Below are 17,261 nucleotides of genomic sequence, written 5' to 3'. Positions count from 1 at the left end.
TCATCTTTTAGGGTCGAAAGGAAATCCCATACCAATTTGTTTTTTTTTTTTTTTTTTAAACAATGATAAAACAAGCTCAAGCACATATAAGCTTGAGGTTATGCCAATAGTAAGAGGTTTTAACTTCAAAAAACTCAAGATCTTTCTTATTAATTACACCATACATTATTCTATAGCTGTTTAAAGTCAAGTTTGCTGCAGCCAATCCAATCACAATGAGACAAATGGAAAATTAAAAAAATATATATATATAATAACCGAAAATGTAGGTGAGCAAAGCCTAAGTTGCCCCATAATGATGGTCATAAAAGGTCCAACTCACCAGATATGAGGTAGCTATTACTTCTATGTATAGCACCCCCACTGATTTCAATAAGGAAAGTATCCTGTACATGACAAAGGCATAGAAGTTCAGCAAAATTACTGTCTGTTATATCTGAATAATGACAAGTACAGCTTAAAAGAAATAACAATGAGAAGTACAAATAAAAAAGGTCATCATTGGTTAAGGAAGCATTTATTACATTTTTTTTTTTAATTTTCATTCAGAGAAAATAATAAATATGTCAGGAGAAGTTGATTTTTTTTTATTATGGACAACAATACCCTTTTGCAGTGTCAATTAATCCAGAATATTCATAATAAGAACATCAAACCTTGTATTATTTATTATTTGCAAATAGTAATTGAAATCTCTAATTTTTTATTTAAACTACAAAAACTAAGCTATCCCTCTAGTTTATAGTGGTTGCTCTCTATAATTTTCTTATCTTCTTTTTTTTTTTTTTTTTTATTGAGCATGTTGATTTTTTTTTTTTTTTTATATTATCTATAGCCTTAATATACTCCAAGAAAAAATACAATACAGTCTTGCACTTGTGAATTGTTCTTAATTAGTCAACAAAAATGAGAAACAACAAAATCAGTATGAAAAATTAAAACAGGACATTAACATTGAAATGATATACCCATTTTTTTAATCCAATACCAGCCTTTGTGATTTGACTTCTTGAACCTTTTGAATTTTATTGAGATTGATATGTGAAAAAAAAATGAAAAAGGAAAAGAGAGGGAAATAAAAGAGGGATATTTTTGGAAAATAAATATATCCATGCACAGTAATTGCATCATTAACTTAGTGTATATACCTTAATTAATTGCCAACGAAGTTCAACATGAAAATCTACTCTGTCATAGCTTGCCAAATCATAATAATGTAAAATGCCAGTTTAATAATTTTTAAGCTCATGCATTCTTAAATTGGAAAAAAAAAAAAGAAAAAGAAGAAGGATTCCAACTCTATGATGACTTGTGTGATTGCTTCTCTTTTCAATGCATAAATTTTCGAGGAAAAATTTGGTTCAAAATCAGGGGCATTATTGTCATTCAAACAAATAATACGTAGGCGGGAGTGCGCGGGAAGTCCCCGAATCCTCCATTCAGGACTGTATGTAGAGCTGCTCTAAATGAATTGATTATTAATTGCAACTTAATTCTCTTTTTTTTTTTTTCCATTTCCTAAAATGGAGTTAGTTTTATTTTATTTAAATTTGCACATTAAAAATGGAAAAATTGGTTTGATTTAACTCTTCATTAGGAAAAATATTTTATCAAATAAATGTTTCACCACATATTGCAATCCAACAGCCACCAAATTAAATCATCAAAATAATGTCATTTGACACAAATGAAATCTTTCAACCTTTCCTAAGGTGGGTTTTTTGTTTTGTTTTTTTTTTTCAATTTAAGCCTATTTACTTTGGCACATTATATATTATATAAATAGTTAAATATTCTTTCTTCTCACTCAAACAAGTTTATAAATTTCTCAATACTAACATAGAAACAAATGAGAATAATAAGTCCATACATATTTCTGGGTATGTCCAAATAATAGGTAGGAGCGTAAACTGAAACATTCTAGAGCTATAAATATAGTTATTAATTCGTTAGGGCATAAATTTGAAATAAAAGATCAAGTTGTTCAACTGGAATTTTGGTGTTCAACATATTAACACTTTTATTCTATTAAATGATCTATTTATTCTATAATGTCTTGATAATATAATAACTTAGTTATAAAGGGAATTTTTAATTTAACAAGTTGGGCTTCTAAGTTCTAACAAGTTCTAACAGAAACTATCAAAGGATGATTAAAAAAAAGAGTTAATTATAAATTAGATGGATTAGTACAATAAAGAATATTGTAGCTAAGCCTGGTCATGGTTTTACTTAATGTAGATCATAAAAAATTAAAACCACATGGTTTAAATAGTAAACAGATAATAATAGAATAGTAAAATATCATTACCCTCCTTTTATTTTTTGAAACACACGTGCTCTTTGCATTATTTATTTTTCAATTTCTGTTTTTTTTTTTTTTCCCTCATAAATCATTGGGGGTATGAGTTTTGAAGATACGGAGCATTTAAAATTGAATGTGGTCAAACAGTACAGTTAAAAAAAAAGATGAGGTAGGTACAGTCCTACAGAGTCCACATATCTTGACAGGTAGAAGAAGAATGTAGACGACAAATACACAACCACCATCATGTACGACATAGCGTTTTGTCGCTTAGCTGAATTGTATTTCTTTATGATTGAAACATCGACTTGACTTGCAGGTTGCTCTCATTTGCAAAAGAAAAATAATGAGAGAATTACTGTTGTATTACAACTTATTTATAATTTACTAATAAAATAATATTATTTTTGTTTTTGACTTGATGGATATAAATTTAATAAAAATATATATTATATTTAAAGTTGTATATAAATTATCAATAAGTTGTAAGCCTATCAAAATATTTCCAGTAGAAATTTAAAATCAACAAAAGAATATTTCAAACTAAAAAGATAATAAAAATGTATTAGTTTTGTTTTCAAATATTTATACAAAGTTTTTGAAAAACTAAGTTATGGCAAAGGTTATGTTTGGTTAGTGAGGTCATTTCAGATTATCTCACTGCTATTTATTATTATTTACAAATTATTTACAATTTTTTTATTACTATTCATTATTCTTTTACTCTTATTCACATAAGTCTTGATTCAATATAAAGTTAATTCGAAAATTGAACTTAAAAAAAAAAGAGTAATGCAACATGTAATCATGGAGTGCGTAAATACCGTACAGTCATTTTAAAAAAAGAATAGAGTCTAATATTAAAAAAAAATTATGTGAATTTCGTATTTATTCATTTTTTTTAAAGTGATTGTACAGTATTTATGTACTCACGACTGTAACTATTATTTCTAAAAAAAAAAATTGACTGACGTTTAAGGCAAAAATCAATGTGCATAATGAAGTGTAGATCCATTGCAGAGATAAATTAATTCCGTCAACGTATAAGACGATGGAATTCTCATTTTACATTATGCTTACAAATAAAATAATCAAAATATCTCGTGTTTTGAATTAATTAAATGGAAACTACTAATTTACTTGAAATAAAAAGTGTCTTAATTAGACTCCAGAAATAAAAGTTCGAAAAAAGCTAGATGCAATGCATATTTACTTTATATTTAAGTGATATTACATGTTTGTGGCTGTGTGTGGATGATAAAATTACTTCAATTTATTTCAAATCAATCGTTGATAAGATTCATTATTTTTTTAATTTTTTATAAAAAATTAAAACCACTTAAATTACTTTATACATTCAAATATATATCTCAATTTATTTATATTTAAACACATATTAATGAGATCTATAAAATATTACTATTTATATATCAATTTATATATCTTAACATCCAAATTCAACTTAATAAAATAATATTTTTTAAATATTTGAAAACATCAAATCAAAATGAATTATTTTAAACTATAGTTGTAAACAAGTTGTTACTTTATCGTTTTTGTACAAGAAAATCCCACAACAGAAAGCAAAACACTGAATCTATATATCTCGAAGTGGCGGTCGAAGATCTCCAAGTACCTTTTGCATTCTTGAAAAGGTTGTGTTAAGGGCAAAAGTCGTCCAACAGGCCGGAACGAATGAAAGAGTTATTCCCAGTCTACGGAAGTGGCTTGTTCACTTGACAAAGTGATCTAAAGTCCATGGTGGTGGTTAAGGTATCTGTACGTATATCTAAAATAATAAATAAATAAAAAATATAGAAAATATAAATAGAAAAATAAACACATGGATATATATGATTTAGTATAAGACTTATATCCACTAGTCGTTTGGAGGAAAAATTTATTATGATAAAAGTATTTTACAGTCTTTTATACCTCATTATATAATGGGGATCCGTGACCCATTTTGGTCTGGAGAAGATAATCTCTTTTGAGCTCTCACCATGAAGTTGAAGATGATGATGACCCACTTTTCCTATTTCCTAGAACCGCCTTTATTAAGGTCTCCTAAGTGGTTTGTGAGAGATACAATTTTATGTCATCTCACCCTATACGTGTCTGACTTGCTTTCCTTCATGAGCTTTTGCCTTATCTAAGAGCATGCATTCACAATGGTTCATTTATCTTATTATTTAAAATACATCATTAAAATATATTTTTTTTCTATTTTACATATTAATTTTTACAATAGATCATATATCAGCTTATTTATTTTTTTTTCATATTATTTAAATATTTTTTATTCATAATATTTCTTCTAACTTTCAATAAATTTATAATATCTTCATATATTTTGATATTTGTAATATTTCTTCATATATAATATTATATAAGTATCTCATATTTCAGATTAATCTAAATTTAAATGCCAACCCACTATTATGGAATGTTGGGGGTACTTCAAAATTAAGGAATGTTCTCAACGGTGGATTGTATGCACTAGTAGGGATGCCGCTGGTTGCACTGGCGGGCCCTTTCCCAATTTCGCTGTGAGAGGCGTTGTCGAAGTTTTCTGGCTTTCTAGAGGATTACTGTATCGTTCTGTGTTACAAAGAAAGAGAAAATAATTAAAAATATTTTAGAATTGTAAATAGTATTTTCTATATCTAGAAGATTACTATAACAAAATATAAAATAAAGATAAAATTAATAATATGTTCATAGAATGAAAGCAAACAGACAAAAGTATAATTAGTCCTCCTGCCACAACTTTCATTAATTACATCAAAATCAGGACTCTTTAAACATGGTGCAGCATGCATGCATGTTTCACTCCGTATCATGCAAGAGGATTCCAACAACAAAGCTTCACAAAAGGGTACATGAAGATCGAGAGAATTTAAATTTAATATTAAAATAAAATGAGATGAGATGAACTCAACGAGCTGGAATGTGATCAGGTTGTCTGCATCATGAGCTGCATGCTCTGCATGTATATAAATAAATGAGGAGCCAAATTAAGCATGCAAAGTTGTTCATGTAAAACAACCTTCATCATCAGCAATAACTTCAACGGCACGGACCATCTTTTATTTATTTATTTATAATTTATTGCTGCCGAGTACTAAATATATTAGACAGTGACACTCCCCCCACCTTGTTCTTTGTGACTGACTGCACTTTCTTTAAAGCAATTGAAAGCTATCCCCATCGATTCTTCCCCTCAGTCTTCGTTAAGATTGCGTTTAGATGTTAAAACAAATTGAATTGAATTGAATTAAATTGAATTGAGATAATAAAATATTATTATAATATTATTTTAAAATTTAAAAAAATTAAATTATTTATTATATTTTATATTAAAATTTAAAAAAATTATAATGATAAATTAAAATAAATTAAAAAATATTTAGTAATCAAACGTATCCCTAGTGTTGGCATGTACGGTTGAAATATTATTAATGAGACTTATTTTTAACATGAAAAATTCTATACATTATATTATTATTTTATTATATAAAACGTGACATTTATTATTATTAAATAATTTTTTATTATTTAATAATGATAAATATATTACATCTTATATAATTGGATGAAAGTGAGATAAAAATATGATATATAACATTACTCTTTATGCTAAACTTTCTACTCTGAATTGAGTCTTACGATATGTTATTGAGTATTATTAATCTTATTGTAGAGTTAAACTCCATTTTTATTGTTAATTGATATCACTTTTCAAAAAGAGAATATATTAGGATTGAACTTCAATTAGTACCATACTTCTCGAACAAATAGCAATAAAAAAGATTCCAAGCATCATTAGGTCGAGGTTTAATTTTCTTACTTGCAATGATCATAGTACCAAGAGTACTCTTTTTGTCTAGCTCGAGCTTTACCCATAACTTAATAATTTATTAAAAGATTCATTGTTGGCTATCGAATTTCATTGCTCAATACTACATAAAGATTAACAATTATTTTTTAGTTTTTTGTGTACGTTTAGATTCGCCTCTCTGTGTACAAAATATAAATAGAGTGAGCTTTTTGAAATTGCCAAATGGTGGGAAATGGATCATGAAAGTCATGTTGGTCGGTTAGATAACAAAACTGAGTAGTACTCCACAAATTTCTTAGTACAATTACCTCGTGAGGTTACGCAGTTCACGTGAAATAAGGTTAGATATTTTATTAAAATTGAGTGAAATATTATTATATTATTTTTATTTTTAAATTTAAAAAAATTAAATTATTTATTATATTTTGTATAAAAATTTAAAAAAATTGTAATAATTATATAAAATGAGATACGATAGTTTGATTTTATATAACCAAACCAGCTTAGTGTTAAACTAAACTGGCCAAAACTCAATTTACATCAAGGATAGGATGGGGTAAATAAGATCACTTGCATATTGAGATTATTTTTCAGTTCAAATACTTTCTACAATTTGAAAGAAGATAGAGTTTTTGTAGATTATAATATGTGGATTCACTGCATTAAATGTTACATAATGCAGATTTTAATATTAAATACAGTGAGGTTAACATACTATATTTATTTCTCTGCAAATTATAAAAAGCGTTTGGATAAGATCAGAACTATAGAAAATATTTATTCAAGCAGCTTTGCCCTATCACTATTTTATGATGTAAAATGATTTATTTCAATATTTCGTGAAATAAAAAAACATGAGATAAATATTTATTTAAGTTTTTGGCATTCTCATTTCTCATTTGTCACATGGTTTTGGTGATTACATATTTCATATGATCGATCACAGCAAACTCAGACTTTTATATAATAAATGATCAAGTTCTTAAAAAATGACTAGTTCCTCCTCATCTCTCATATCATTTTGCATGAAAATTCAAGAATCCCGGTATCCAAACGGAAACCAAATCAACAGACTTCTTGTTTTTTTTGTTTTTTGTTCCTATTGAAATTAAAGAACAAAAATGCTAAATGTATTAATTAAGAAAAATTTATAAAAAATTTACTTCTTCACGTATCAGTTAATAATATGCTGAAAATTTTAAAATTTTAAATTTAAATTTTAAATTTTAAAAAAATGTTAACAAAATGAATATTATAAGTAAAATTAAAAATAAAATATACTAGCACTACTCATTAAATAAATGAAATAAATGAAAGGGGCAAACTGGTCACAAAACAGAAACAAACAACAACTATTAGTACAAATCTTTTTCAAATTCCCATGCAGCAGATATATAGATGGTCGAAGGAAGGAAGTTAAATTACTACAATTTACTAAGCAAAAAGAACACAGCTTTCATTTGAAATTCCTGTTCTTTCATTTTAACGAGGTTGCACGCCTATCGTCCTCCAGCTCTCTCTCTCTCTCTCTCTCTCATCGTGTTTTCCAAACCTCACGAGAAAACCACCGCTAGATCTCTCGTTTCAAAACCCCGAAAGGAAAAAGTTGGTAACTTGGTGTGCCAAAGTCCAAACTCTCGCTTTCACTCTCATCCTAAACCCAAAACCACCACAAAACCTCATATTTTCGAACCCAAAAGCTAAACAGAGTTGGTATCATACGTAGAGAACGATGTCAACGATAAAAGCAACAAGGAGAGCAAAATGGCAGTACCCACCACCCCCACCAACCCCGAGAATCCTCCACTTGCCACGCCGGCCTCGACGGAGAGCCCCCAAGAACGTGGCTTCAAAGCCCGCCGCCACTGAGGCTCGGCGTGACCGTAAGGGAAAGCTGGAGGCGCTGTTCGACCAAGAACGTGTGTTTGCGAGAACTGGGGTTCCATTAGTGTTGTTGGACTACGGTGGTGGTGAGGAAAGTGAGAGGAGGAGAGTGAGAGTTGAGGAGAGTAGTAGTGAGAGTGGTAGTGGTGGTGGTAGTGTGGCAGAGGAGAAGTGGAGGTTCCAAGCAGAGATGTTAAGGGCTGAGTGTAACTTGCTGAGGATGGAAAAGGAGATTGCAGTCAAGAAGTTGGAAAGAAGCCGAGTGAAGATGGAGAGGACTCTGAGATCGGCTGTTCAGACTCTGGTTTCTGTTAGTCACACTCCTTTTTTCTCTTTTCTCTGTTTGCAATGTTTTTCATATTATTTTATATGGGTATAGGTTGCCAGTTTGGCTGCCGAGAAAATGTAGGAAAATAAAAGGAAAAATAAAAAAATGATACATAAATTTTTGAATTGTTAAGTTTGGAGCTAGAGAATCCGAGCTCAGGGAAGAGAGGAATAATGTCAGTTAACAATTAGGTAATATATTGTTCACTTTTCTCTATTTCCTTCCTTTCTTTTTACTTAAGTCTGTCAGTTTCAAGGCAATTAAGCAGAGATGCTCTCTTATTAAGGCTGTGAGAACGGAGGAGATGGATGGACTTATGATAGTCATGTTTACAGCTTTTGGTTGCTGATTGAGTTAATGATTCCGTTTGAGCAAAGAGAAAGTTTCCACACACACACACACACGACCGAGTATATGAAGGACAGCGTTCCAGTTAATGGTCAATCCATATCCACGTGTCACATTAATAGTGGTGAAAGTGGCCCAAAGGATAGATGGCAGTTTGAAATGTAGTGGGGGCGTTCAAATATAATAAGGGTAATTTTTCCTCTTTGTTGAATGTGTATCGATCATTTCCATGAAAGCTAGTAAGCGACAAAATCTGGTGGGGGAATAGCACCATCCCTAAGCTTAATAGCTAGTAACCTGTTTGGTTTGAAAATAGCTCTAACAGGTATGCCTCTGTTCGCATAGTTGTTACCTCAGTTTGTTGCTTGTCTTGTAGTTAGAACCTGGTACATTTTGTCACCTTTTGAATTTGCTTGATAAAAGTATATAGGACAAGACAGGACAGGCAATTTGATGATGGTCTTTTCTTTATTCCCCCACTTGTCTCCTCCTTTGGCAGATTAGCTGAAGGCTCAGTCTTTTCTTTTATTTTTCCACAGGTGTTTCAACAACCAACAAAGGTTGTAGTTTTGATACGAGTTTCATCTGATAACTTGGGGTTGGTGATTGGTTTCTATTTTGTAGGGGAGAAAGAAGATTTCTGAAGAAAATAATTTGAGCATGGGATTGGAGGAAGAGATCCAAGATTTGGTAGAGAAACTAGAGAAGTTGCAGAGGAGCTCAGAATTCAAGGATTTTGAAGTTAGGAACTTCAGTAATTTTGATAAACAGGCGTCTCTTCTTCGGAGACGGCTAGAGAAGTTTGGAGCAACATCGGGTGAGATATGCTTGAAGGAGATTCGGGAGATGGCAGAAGCAAGCTTGTCAATGGAAACAAGTTGTGAAGTCAATGAGTGCTTGGTTTCAAGTGGAAAAGGCAATGTAAGAATGATCTGTATTTATTCTTATATGTATTTTTCAAGTATTTTGATGGCATAAGACTGCCATTCGATTATTTTAACTCCTTTGACTGTCCCAAAAGAAAAAAAGTAGTCATCTCATAATTTTGAATGATCATGATTAATGCTATTATGGTTTCTGAAAGTGAAAAGTTATCCTTAACTAACCCTTATAGCTTTATCAGACAAAGTGGAATTTTTACTTGTCAAAAAAATAGTTTAGTGGAATTTTTTGTCTTCTCGAGGCCCATGTAATGGAATATTTAAGGTCAATTCTGAGCAACTATGCAAAGCTTTTTCATTTTCAATTGATATATTCTCCTTTTTGGTTGATTCTTAACACCCGACATCATTGACATTGTAACACTTGTTTTTTGCTCAACTTTTTCAACATTTGTAATCCACATCAGTAAGTGGGTATTATTGTTTGGAAAGACTCTGCAGGTTGAGATCCTAAGAAGGAAAATGGAGGCGTTGTCAAAGGGCATTTTGTTGGACAGGATGGAAGAGGAGTATAGATCAATGCTTTCTACACCACACAGCTCTGTTGCCAGTTCCGCCTCCTCTTCCATGAGAATTGAGTTTCCTAACTCATCTTCTACATCAGCAAGACAACCTGAGCAGGCACAAACTTACTCTCTGTTTACTAGGCTTCTTCATCATTGTTTGACAAACACATCGTTTGATTGATATAGTTTGTCTTTTGATGGTTTATATATGTTCTGAATATTTTCAATAACTTGTTGACATATGGATTTCTTACTGGTTTGTACTACATAGTTTTAAAGCTTCCCCAGATCATCCTAACTAGAAATTTCCCGATTTCCAACCATTTAGATGCACTTCCTTGAGGCAATTAGGTTGATATAAAACTAATTTTGTACATTAGGTGAATTTCTTGTAATTTGCATTGGACCTTAAAATCCTCCATGCATGTCTATTTTTATTTTATTTTTTCAAATTTCATGACTAACTGATTGGGATATATTTCTCTACAGAAGACAAAGTCCCCAGAAGATAACTTGTGCTCTGGACGTTGCAAGGCTATAGTACGAAGAATTGTAGAGCAAGTTCGAGTTGAGACAGAGCAATGGTCCCAGATGCAGGAGATGCTAGGACAGGTGAGGAAGGACATGGAAGAACTGCAGGCCTCCCGAGACTTTTGGGAAAATCGAGCCCTCAATTCTGATGATCAAATACAAACTCTACGCTCTACTGTAAGCTTTTCCCTACAGCAAACCATAGCCATCTTTCTTATGTTTTATCTCAATATCTATAATGTGATTTTCTTGTGAGTTGTAACTAGATTGAGTTTTTATGCAAAAGGCTCTTTCAAGCTATTTTGGGTTAATTTGGTTCTTTGGGAAACATCGCTTGAAAACATCATTGCACTTGTCTGGTTTTTCCTTCATTGGGATTTAGTTCTTTAAACATCTAAATCTTATCCTTCCTCATCCTGGTTGACAACCACCAAAAAGCATGTTAGAGAAAAATAAGACCAGGTTAGAGGAATTGGTTGTAAAGAAAAGGAGTAATTTGTTGAGGAATAATCTCACATTGACTGTAGAATAATCTCACATTACCTGTGCATAAAGTCTTGGACATATTTATAAGGATTGAACAATCATTTCTTGTTAAACCGATTTTATGAGATGAGTTAGATCCATGAATTTCTTTATAGTATCAGAGCCTGCCACAGGACGAATGGGGGCCGATACTACTTACCCTGTGACTAGGACTAGAAAAAAATACTAGCCTGCACGTGAGAGAGGGTATTGAGGAATAATCATATATTAGCTGTAGACAAGGTCTTGGACATGTTTATAAGGAATGAGTAATCTTCTATTGTTAAACCGGTTTTATGAGATGAGTTATGCCTATGAATTCTTTCGTAATCAGCAAGAAAAATGGAGAATGATATGCTTTTTCATGATTTTTACAAGGCCTGAAACTTGCATATTTCATGCTTCTTAAATATCTTATCAAACGTTATCTTAGCTAAAAAGATATCATGTTTCTCATCAATAGGTTCAAGAATGGAGACACAAGGCTATGTCATCTGAAAGCAAGGCAAATGAACTACAATTGCAGATGTCCGAGATCCGCAGAGCGCTTGAATGGATGAGGAAGGAGCAAAACTCAGTAGTTAGCGAACCCATAATTGGGCAGGATGCACAAAACGAGACGGAGAAGCGAGTACTGGTTTGTCGCTTGAAAGAGAATCATTGTACTGATGATAATGCCAATAAGGAGGTCTCAAGGGATAGAAGAAGAATACCACACACATCCAGCAGCGGATTTGTGGCTCAGAAACGATTGCCTTTTCGAGATATTGGGAACTCATCATCGTTGATAAGGCAAAATAGCAAAGCTGTGTTCCCTTTGCATTGCCCCTCCACTTTCAATAGAGAGTAGAACTTTGAGAGTGAGTCTGAGTCTGAGACTCTCATATTTTAAATAGTTATCAAATAGCCTGTGGTTAATTTGTAGGAAGTTTCTTTGTGTCTTTTGTTGAGCAAATGGTGCTAATCTAAGAAAACCGGTACAATCGGACAGGCCAAAGCTTGAAACTTTCAAAATGTAGCTGCCATTGAAATATCAAATATTTTCATCCTAAAACTGGTTATGTATGAGATATGTGAAGACAATTAAAAGAAGAAAGCTAGTTTGGATTCAAGATACCAACTTTAAGCAAAACTGCACGTCCTCCCAAGCAACATTATCGAGCCTTGGAGCATAGTAGAATGTACTTGAAAGAAAAGGGCATCATTTGCAACACAACTATGTGAATCTAGCCCTAACATATCAAGATGTTCAATAATGACATATATAAGCTTTAAATGTACAAGTCTCGTACCGACTTAATAAAAAAATAGACCTTGTAATGAAAAGTATGAAAAACAAACTTTTTCTAATAAGTCCATTTTTTTTACACAAGACTTGTACATTTGAACTTGTTCCCGACTTTACTTGGAATATTTCTCATTCTTGATTTTGTCATTTGTAGTCGCACTAGAATTACATGTTATGGTTTTTTTGTTTTTTTGGATAACTTAGTTTGTATGCTATTAGCAATATTTATTTATGTATTTATAAGGTCAGTAAATCCGTGTTTAATGTTGTTTAGAATCTTAGATTGCCCTTCCTAAAACAATGAAGGAAAAAAAAAATGCTTTGGATCCCGAAAAGTGTCCCGAATGGATTTTTTTTTTTTTTTTACTTTGTGATTAAAGAAATGTTTTTTAATAATGTTGTGAATTTTTTTATTTTTTTAAAAATGTTTATGATGATTAAAAAAATACATGAAAAAATGAAAAGAAAAATAAAAAAGTAAAATGTGTTTTTCGGGACAATTATTCGGGATATTTTTTTTGGGATGTGTAGTGCTACTCAAAAAAAAAAAAAAAAAGCCCACCTAGTTAAGACTAAACCAACCAACCAATGAAGGTGGTGGTTCAACGGTCCATGAGTTTGACAGTGGATACTAGGTCTTAGGTTCGAATCTCGCACGGAAAGCGCTCAGAATTATTGGTAATCCATTAGCTCATTGACCATTAATATCCTCGTCCTCGTGAGACTGGGATCAGGTTATGGCTTAAGTCCGACTTGAGAGCGACTGTAGTTTTCACCATCTAAGCCCCTCTTGTGTGGCTCCCAGTGAATTTAGTGACTGCGTTTAGATGTTGAGTTGAATTGAATTGAGATGATAAAATATTGTTATAATATTATTATTATTTTAAAATTTAAAAAAATTGAATTATTTATTATATTTTATGTTAAAATTTAAAAAAATTATAATAATAAATTAAAATGAGTTTAGGTCCAAACTAACCGTAAGTCTACTATAGTCACCTCCCGGCGGGAAAGCCATCTCTAATTGCTCCATCGAACTTTTCTTTTTGCCAAGAAAGAAAAAAAAAAAAAAAAAACTAAGCCAACCACGATGTTCCACGTGACCGGACCTGATTGTTTAAATCGTTCGTATTGTCAGCCTATAAATTCGACCTTCTTCCTACACCTGAGCCACAACGTTCCAACGCATCTTTTACTATTTCCGTTGCAGTTTCAGATCGAAGATTCTCACAGTGAGTTCGTTTTCATTTAGATGTTTCGAACTGCCGATCCTCTGTCTCTATTTGCATTTATATATTCTTTCTTGTCTTGTCTCTCTAAATATATATGCTGGTCAATTTTTTTTTTCTTTTCTAGGGTTCGATTTGTGCTTGTGTGTTCCTTGGATTCATTAATTATATAGCCTGCTATTGGTTTATTAATTTTAAGTGTTTATTGCATACTTGAAATGAGTTTGTTCGATTTTTTTGTTTGTATTGTGATTTATTTGGGAAAAGAATGATACATTTGGGGCCTGGGAAATTACCCATAGGAGCCAGATTCATTTTGTCATATTTTGTAGACTAAAAAAAGGGACACTTTTCGTATTGGTTAAAGATGGAGGTTGGCTGTCATTTTTTCTTTTCATTTTCTGCAGGTCTGATTGAATAGCGAAAGTGATTTTTTTTTTTTTTTTTTTGGGGGGGGGGGGGGGGGGGGGGGGGGGGGGGGGGTGTTAATTTTGTTTGTGACTGATATAAATGTCGCCACAATAAAACAAAAGTTTTTGCCTCTGGGCGTTCTTCTTCTGTGCTGGGGATCTTCTTGAGATGGAAGTCATTATATCTTGATTTAGGCTAATATAATTGGAGCATAGTCTGTCATGTGGAAAAAAAATTTCACCGGCTGGGAAATTTATGAAGACCGGTTGAGATACTCCTACATTGTGATGTAGGAGTAATTTACATTATGAAGACCGGTTGAGATACTCCTACATTGTGAACTTTTCGGTAATTACTTTTGAGTAAAGTGCTTACATATTCTACAGAAACCTAATTAAAGATAAAACTGGTAATATAGTTTGTACCCATGATTATGATGTTATGGAGACTAAGGTGCCCAAATTAATTGTTTTGATTGGCACCGGGTGTCTTAGAACAGCGTCCTGACTAATCCTAGCAGTGCACAAACCCTTGGTAAGGAGTTTCCCGCAAATGCACCTCAGGTAATTCAAGGGAAAAATCTCTCAATCCGATGGCTCCTAGAGATTGTTTGCACCAAGAGGATTCGAACGTTAGACCTTGGAGGGAGCATACCACTAAGACCAAGGCCTTTACCACTTGAGCCACTAGGGGATACTAAGGTGCCTGAATTAATGACATATACGATTCATTATTAAAAGGTTGAAAGTTGTTGAAAGTAGAAAGGAAAAAAGTGAATAGATTTTAGGTTTTAATCTTACCTAGTCTTGTTGTAAAGATGGAGAAATAAAATATAGAACAAGCATTTCGTTATCGTGAAAGAAGAAGAATGTACTGCTATTTCAAATAGGTCAGCTGAGTGGGTAATGTCATGATAAGATGGCTTTACTTAGGACATGATAGATGCACCTCGTCAATATAATTAATTTGCTACATTTCCTCATCTACTTTGTAATGTAAATACCTTCCACCATGTCAACATAATCAATTTGCTACAAATCTTATCCTCTGCACTTTTCTTGAGTCTTGGTTCATGTATGTACCATGTACCTTGTAGTTTATGGTCTCTACATTGCCATTCAAAACTAAATTCCTTTCCCTAGATTTTCTGGAGCTCAATCCTTTCCTACTGCACGTGATCGAGATTTCTGATCTGTATAAAATTTTCAGCTTGTTGTGTATGTAAATAAATTTGAGGCAGCTTGAGATGTTTTTCCTTTCTTTGGTAAAGCTGAAGTGTTTCATATCAGTGACGTTTCAGAAGTACCTTTGAGCATGGATGGTGATAGAGACTTACTTATACAGAGCATTGAATCAGCTAATTTGTATCTCAGTTACCCAAATCCCATTAACTCTTCTCAGAACCATGATTATATTCGTTCTTTTGCTCTGGAACATATGTTTTTGGGTAAAGACAACAACTTATTTCACTGCCTTGACACGTGTCTCTTTAAGCTGGCCTTTTCTCCTATCTCCTTACACTTGATAAATATACTCCTGTAATATTTTGTGGTTATGTTTTGGCCGTTCAATCTATTTTTCTATACTCTGTAGTAGAATTGACTCTGAAGCTTATTTCTAGTTGTAGTTTAAGCACAGTAAATATAACACACCCATATATATCTCGTTAAAATGGGTTATGAATTATGATACGAAAAAGAGTTTGAATAAAGGAAAAGACCAAAAATTTGCATTAGCATTTTCTCTATCTCTTACACATTAATCTCAATGTTCATTGTGTGATGTCTTATTATGTTGTCATTTTAGAATTTTAATCTTGCATTTGGTACTCACTTTTTGATGCATGGGATTGAAATAGGCTGCCGTTATTTGCATTTTGGCACTGTCTTCTTTTTACATAAAGTGACTATTTTTTATTCTCAACTCTTTCAGTTCTAACATGGCAACGAAGTACATTGTAGGAGGTATTCTGGGATCTTTTGCAGTTGCGTATACTTGTGACTATTTTCTTGCTGACAAGAAGATATTCGGTGGTCCGTTCCAGTGACAACTTTCTTGGTTAGCTACTTTATGGTTATCAATCGTTTTGCAGTTTGACAGAACTATTAATTTTGTGAGCAGGTACCACCCCCAAAACTGTTTCAAACAAGGAATGGCAGGAAGAAACAGATAAGAAATTCCAGGCTTGGCCTCGTACTGCAGGGCCTCCTGTTGTGATGAATCCCATCAGCCGTCAGAATTTCATTGTCAAGTCCCGTTCAGAATAGTGAAGCTTGCATCTTTGGCAAATCACTTGCTGAGTTTGTTTTCCTTGTTAGGCCTGGCTAAGCCGTGCTCATAAATTCTTCTGTATTCCATTAGACTCGGCCCCTTAATTCGGGGGTAAGGTAGGTTTTCAAATGATGCCAGATCTTAATAACCATTGTCGGGACATTTCTTTGGCAGAATGTTCCTCTTCTTTTGTTATTAGATCTTTTAATAATTGATTTTATAAACTGTTTTGCTTCATTTTTGAGGATATGGAATTTGTTTCTACCATCTGCAGTATTGCCAACTTCAAACTGTATTCATTCTGTTATTAAGTGGGAGTATAAACATGTACCATTCGAAGCTCAAGTTTCTCCTTGCCAACCTTACTGTGTTTGTGCATATTTTATTAAGGGGGCTGCTTCAGAGACAAATGGATCTCACACACTGATGTGGCACCCCCTCCATCCCTCCCCCACCCCCCCCCCCCCCTTTTTTTTTTTCCCTCTCCCGTGCCTCTCCCCTCCCGTCCTTCCCCTTTACCTCTCTGTCTCCTCCCTTCCCGTGCCCGCCATGGTGGTCAGGGACCACCTCAGGGCCGGCAAAAAGAAAAAAAGAGGGGGGGAGACATGTCACACTGCCACATCAGTGTGAGATTCCTTTGTGTCTATAGTGTTTTCTTAATGGTGGTCTGTCTTGCGTGGAGTTTTTTTAATTGGCCATTCTGTCACTAATCCTGAGATAACAGTGTGCTTGAATAACAAGTTGTTTCAGTGCTCGAGATTTGAAATATAAAACCATCAGAGCATAAAACCAAAATGGAACGTCCCGTCCCATGACTGGGTTGCCCAAATTATTCAAATTTAATTGTATTATA

General features: G+C 32.8%; 2 protein-coding genes across 3 annotated transcripts; both read left to right on the top strand.

Moving 5' to 3' along the window:
* The first annotated feature begins 7,664 nt into the window (after window positions 1-7,664).
* On the top strand, window positions 7,665-12,206 carry LOC121241524 (protein Daple-like). Of its 2 annotated transcripts, none has more exons than XM_041139318.1 (5): window positions 7,665-8,340; window positions 9,331-9,627; window positions 10,089-10,268; window positions 10,643-10,861; window positions 11,673-12,206. In XM_041139318.1, exons 1-5 carry the CDS (start codon window positions 7,879-7,881, stop codon window positions 12,057-12,059), a joined length of 1,545 nt encoding a protein of 514 aa, XP_040995252.1. In that variant the 5' UTR covers window positions 7,665-7,878; the 3' UTR covers window positions 12,060-12,206. The 2 variants fall into 2 exon arrangements, with proteins under 2 accessions (XP_040995252.1, XP_040995251.1); XM_041139317.1 differs by having other exon boundaries at window positions 7,668-8,340; window positions 10,080-10,268.
* Window positions 12,207-13,571: 1,365 nt separating this feature from the next.
* LOC121241528 lies at window positions 13,572-16,645 on the top strand. The gene is made up of 3 exons (XM_041139321.1): window positions 13,572-13,729; window positions 16,070-16,170; window positions 16,259-16,645. The coding sequence occupies exons 2-3, from the start codon at window positions 16,077-16,079 to the stop codon at window positions 16,402-16,404; spliced, it is 240 nt and encodes a 79-aa protein (XP_040995255.1). The 5' UTR covers window positions 13,572-13,729; window positions 16,070-16,076; the 3' UTR covers window positions 16,405-16,645.
* The last annotated feature ends 616 nt before the right edge of the window (window positions 16,646-17,261 follow it).

Source organism: Juglans microcarpa x Juglans regia, chromosome 7S, assembly GCF_004785595.1.
Source record: "Juglans microcarpa x Juglans regia isolate MS1-56 chromosome 7S, Jm3101_v1.0, whole genome shotgun sequence".
Taxonomy (NCBI): domain Eukaryota; kingdom Viridiplantae; phylum Streptophyta; class Magnoliopsida; order Fagales; family Juglandaceae; genus Juglans; species Juglans microcarpa x Juglans regia.
The sequence above is the reverse complement of the archived record's forward strand: the minus strand, read 5'-3'. Positions and strand labels throughout refer to the sequence as shown.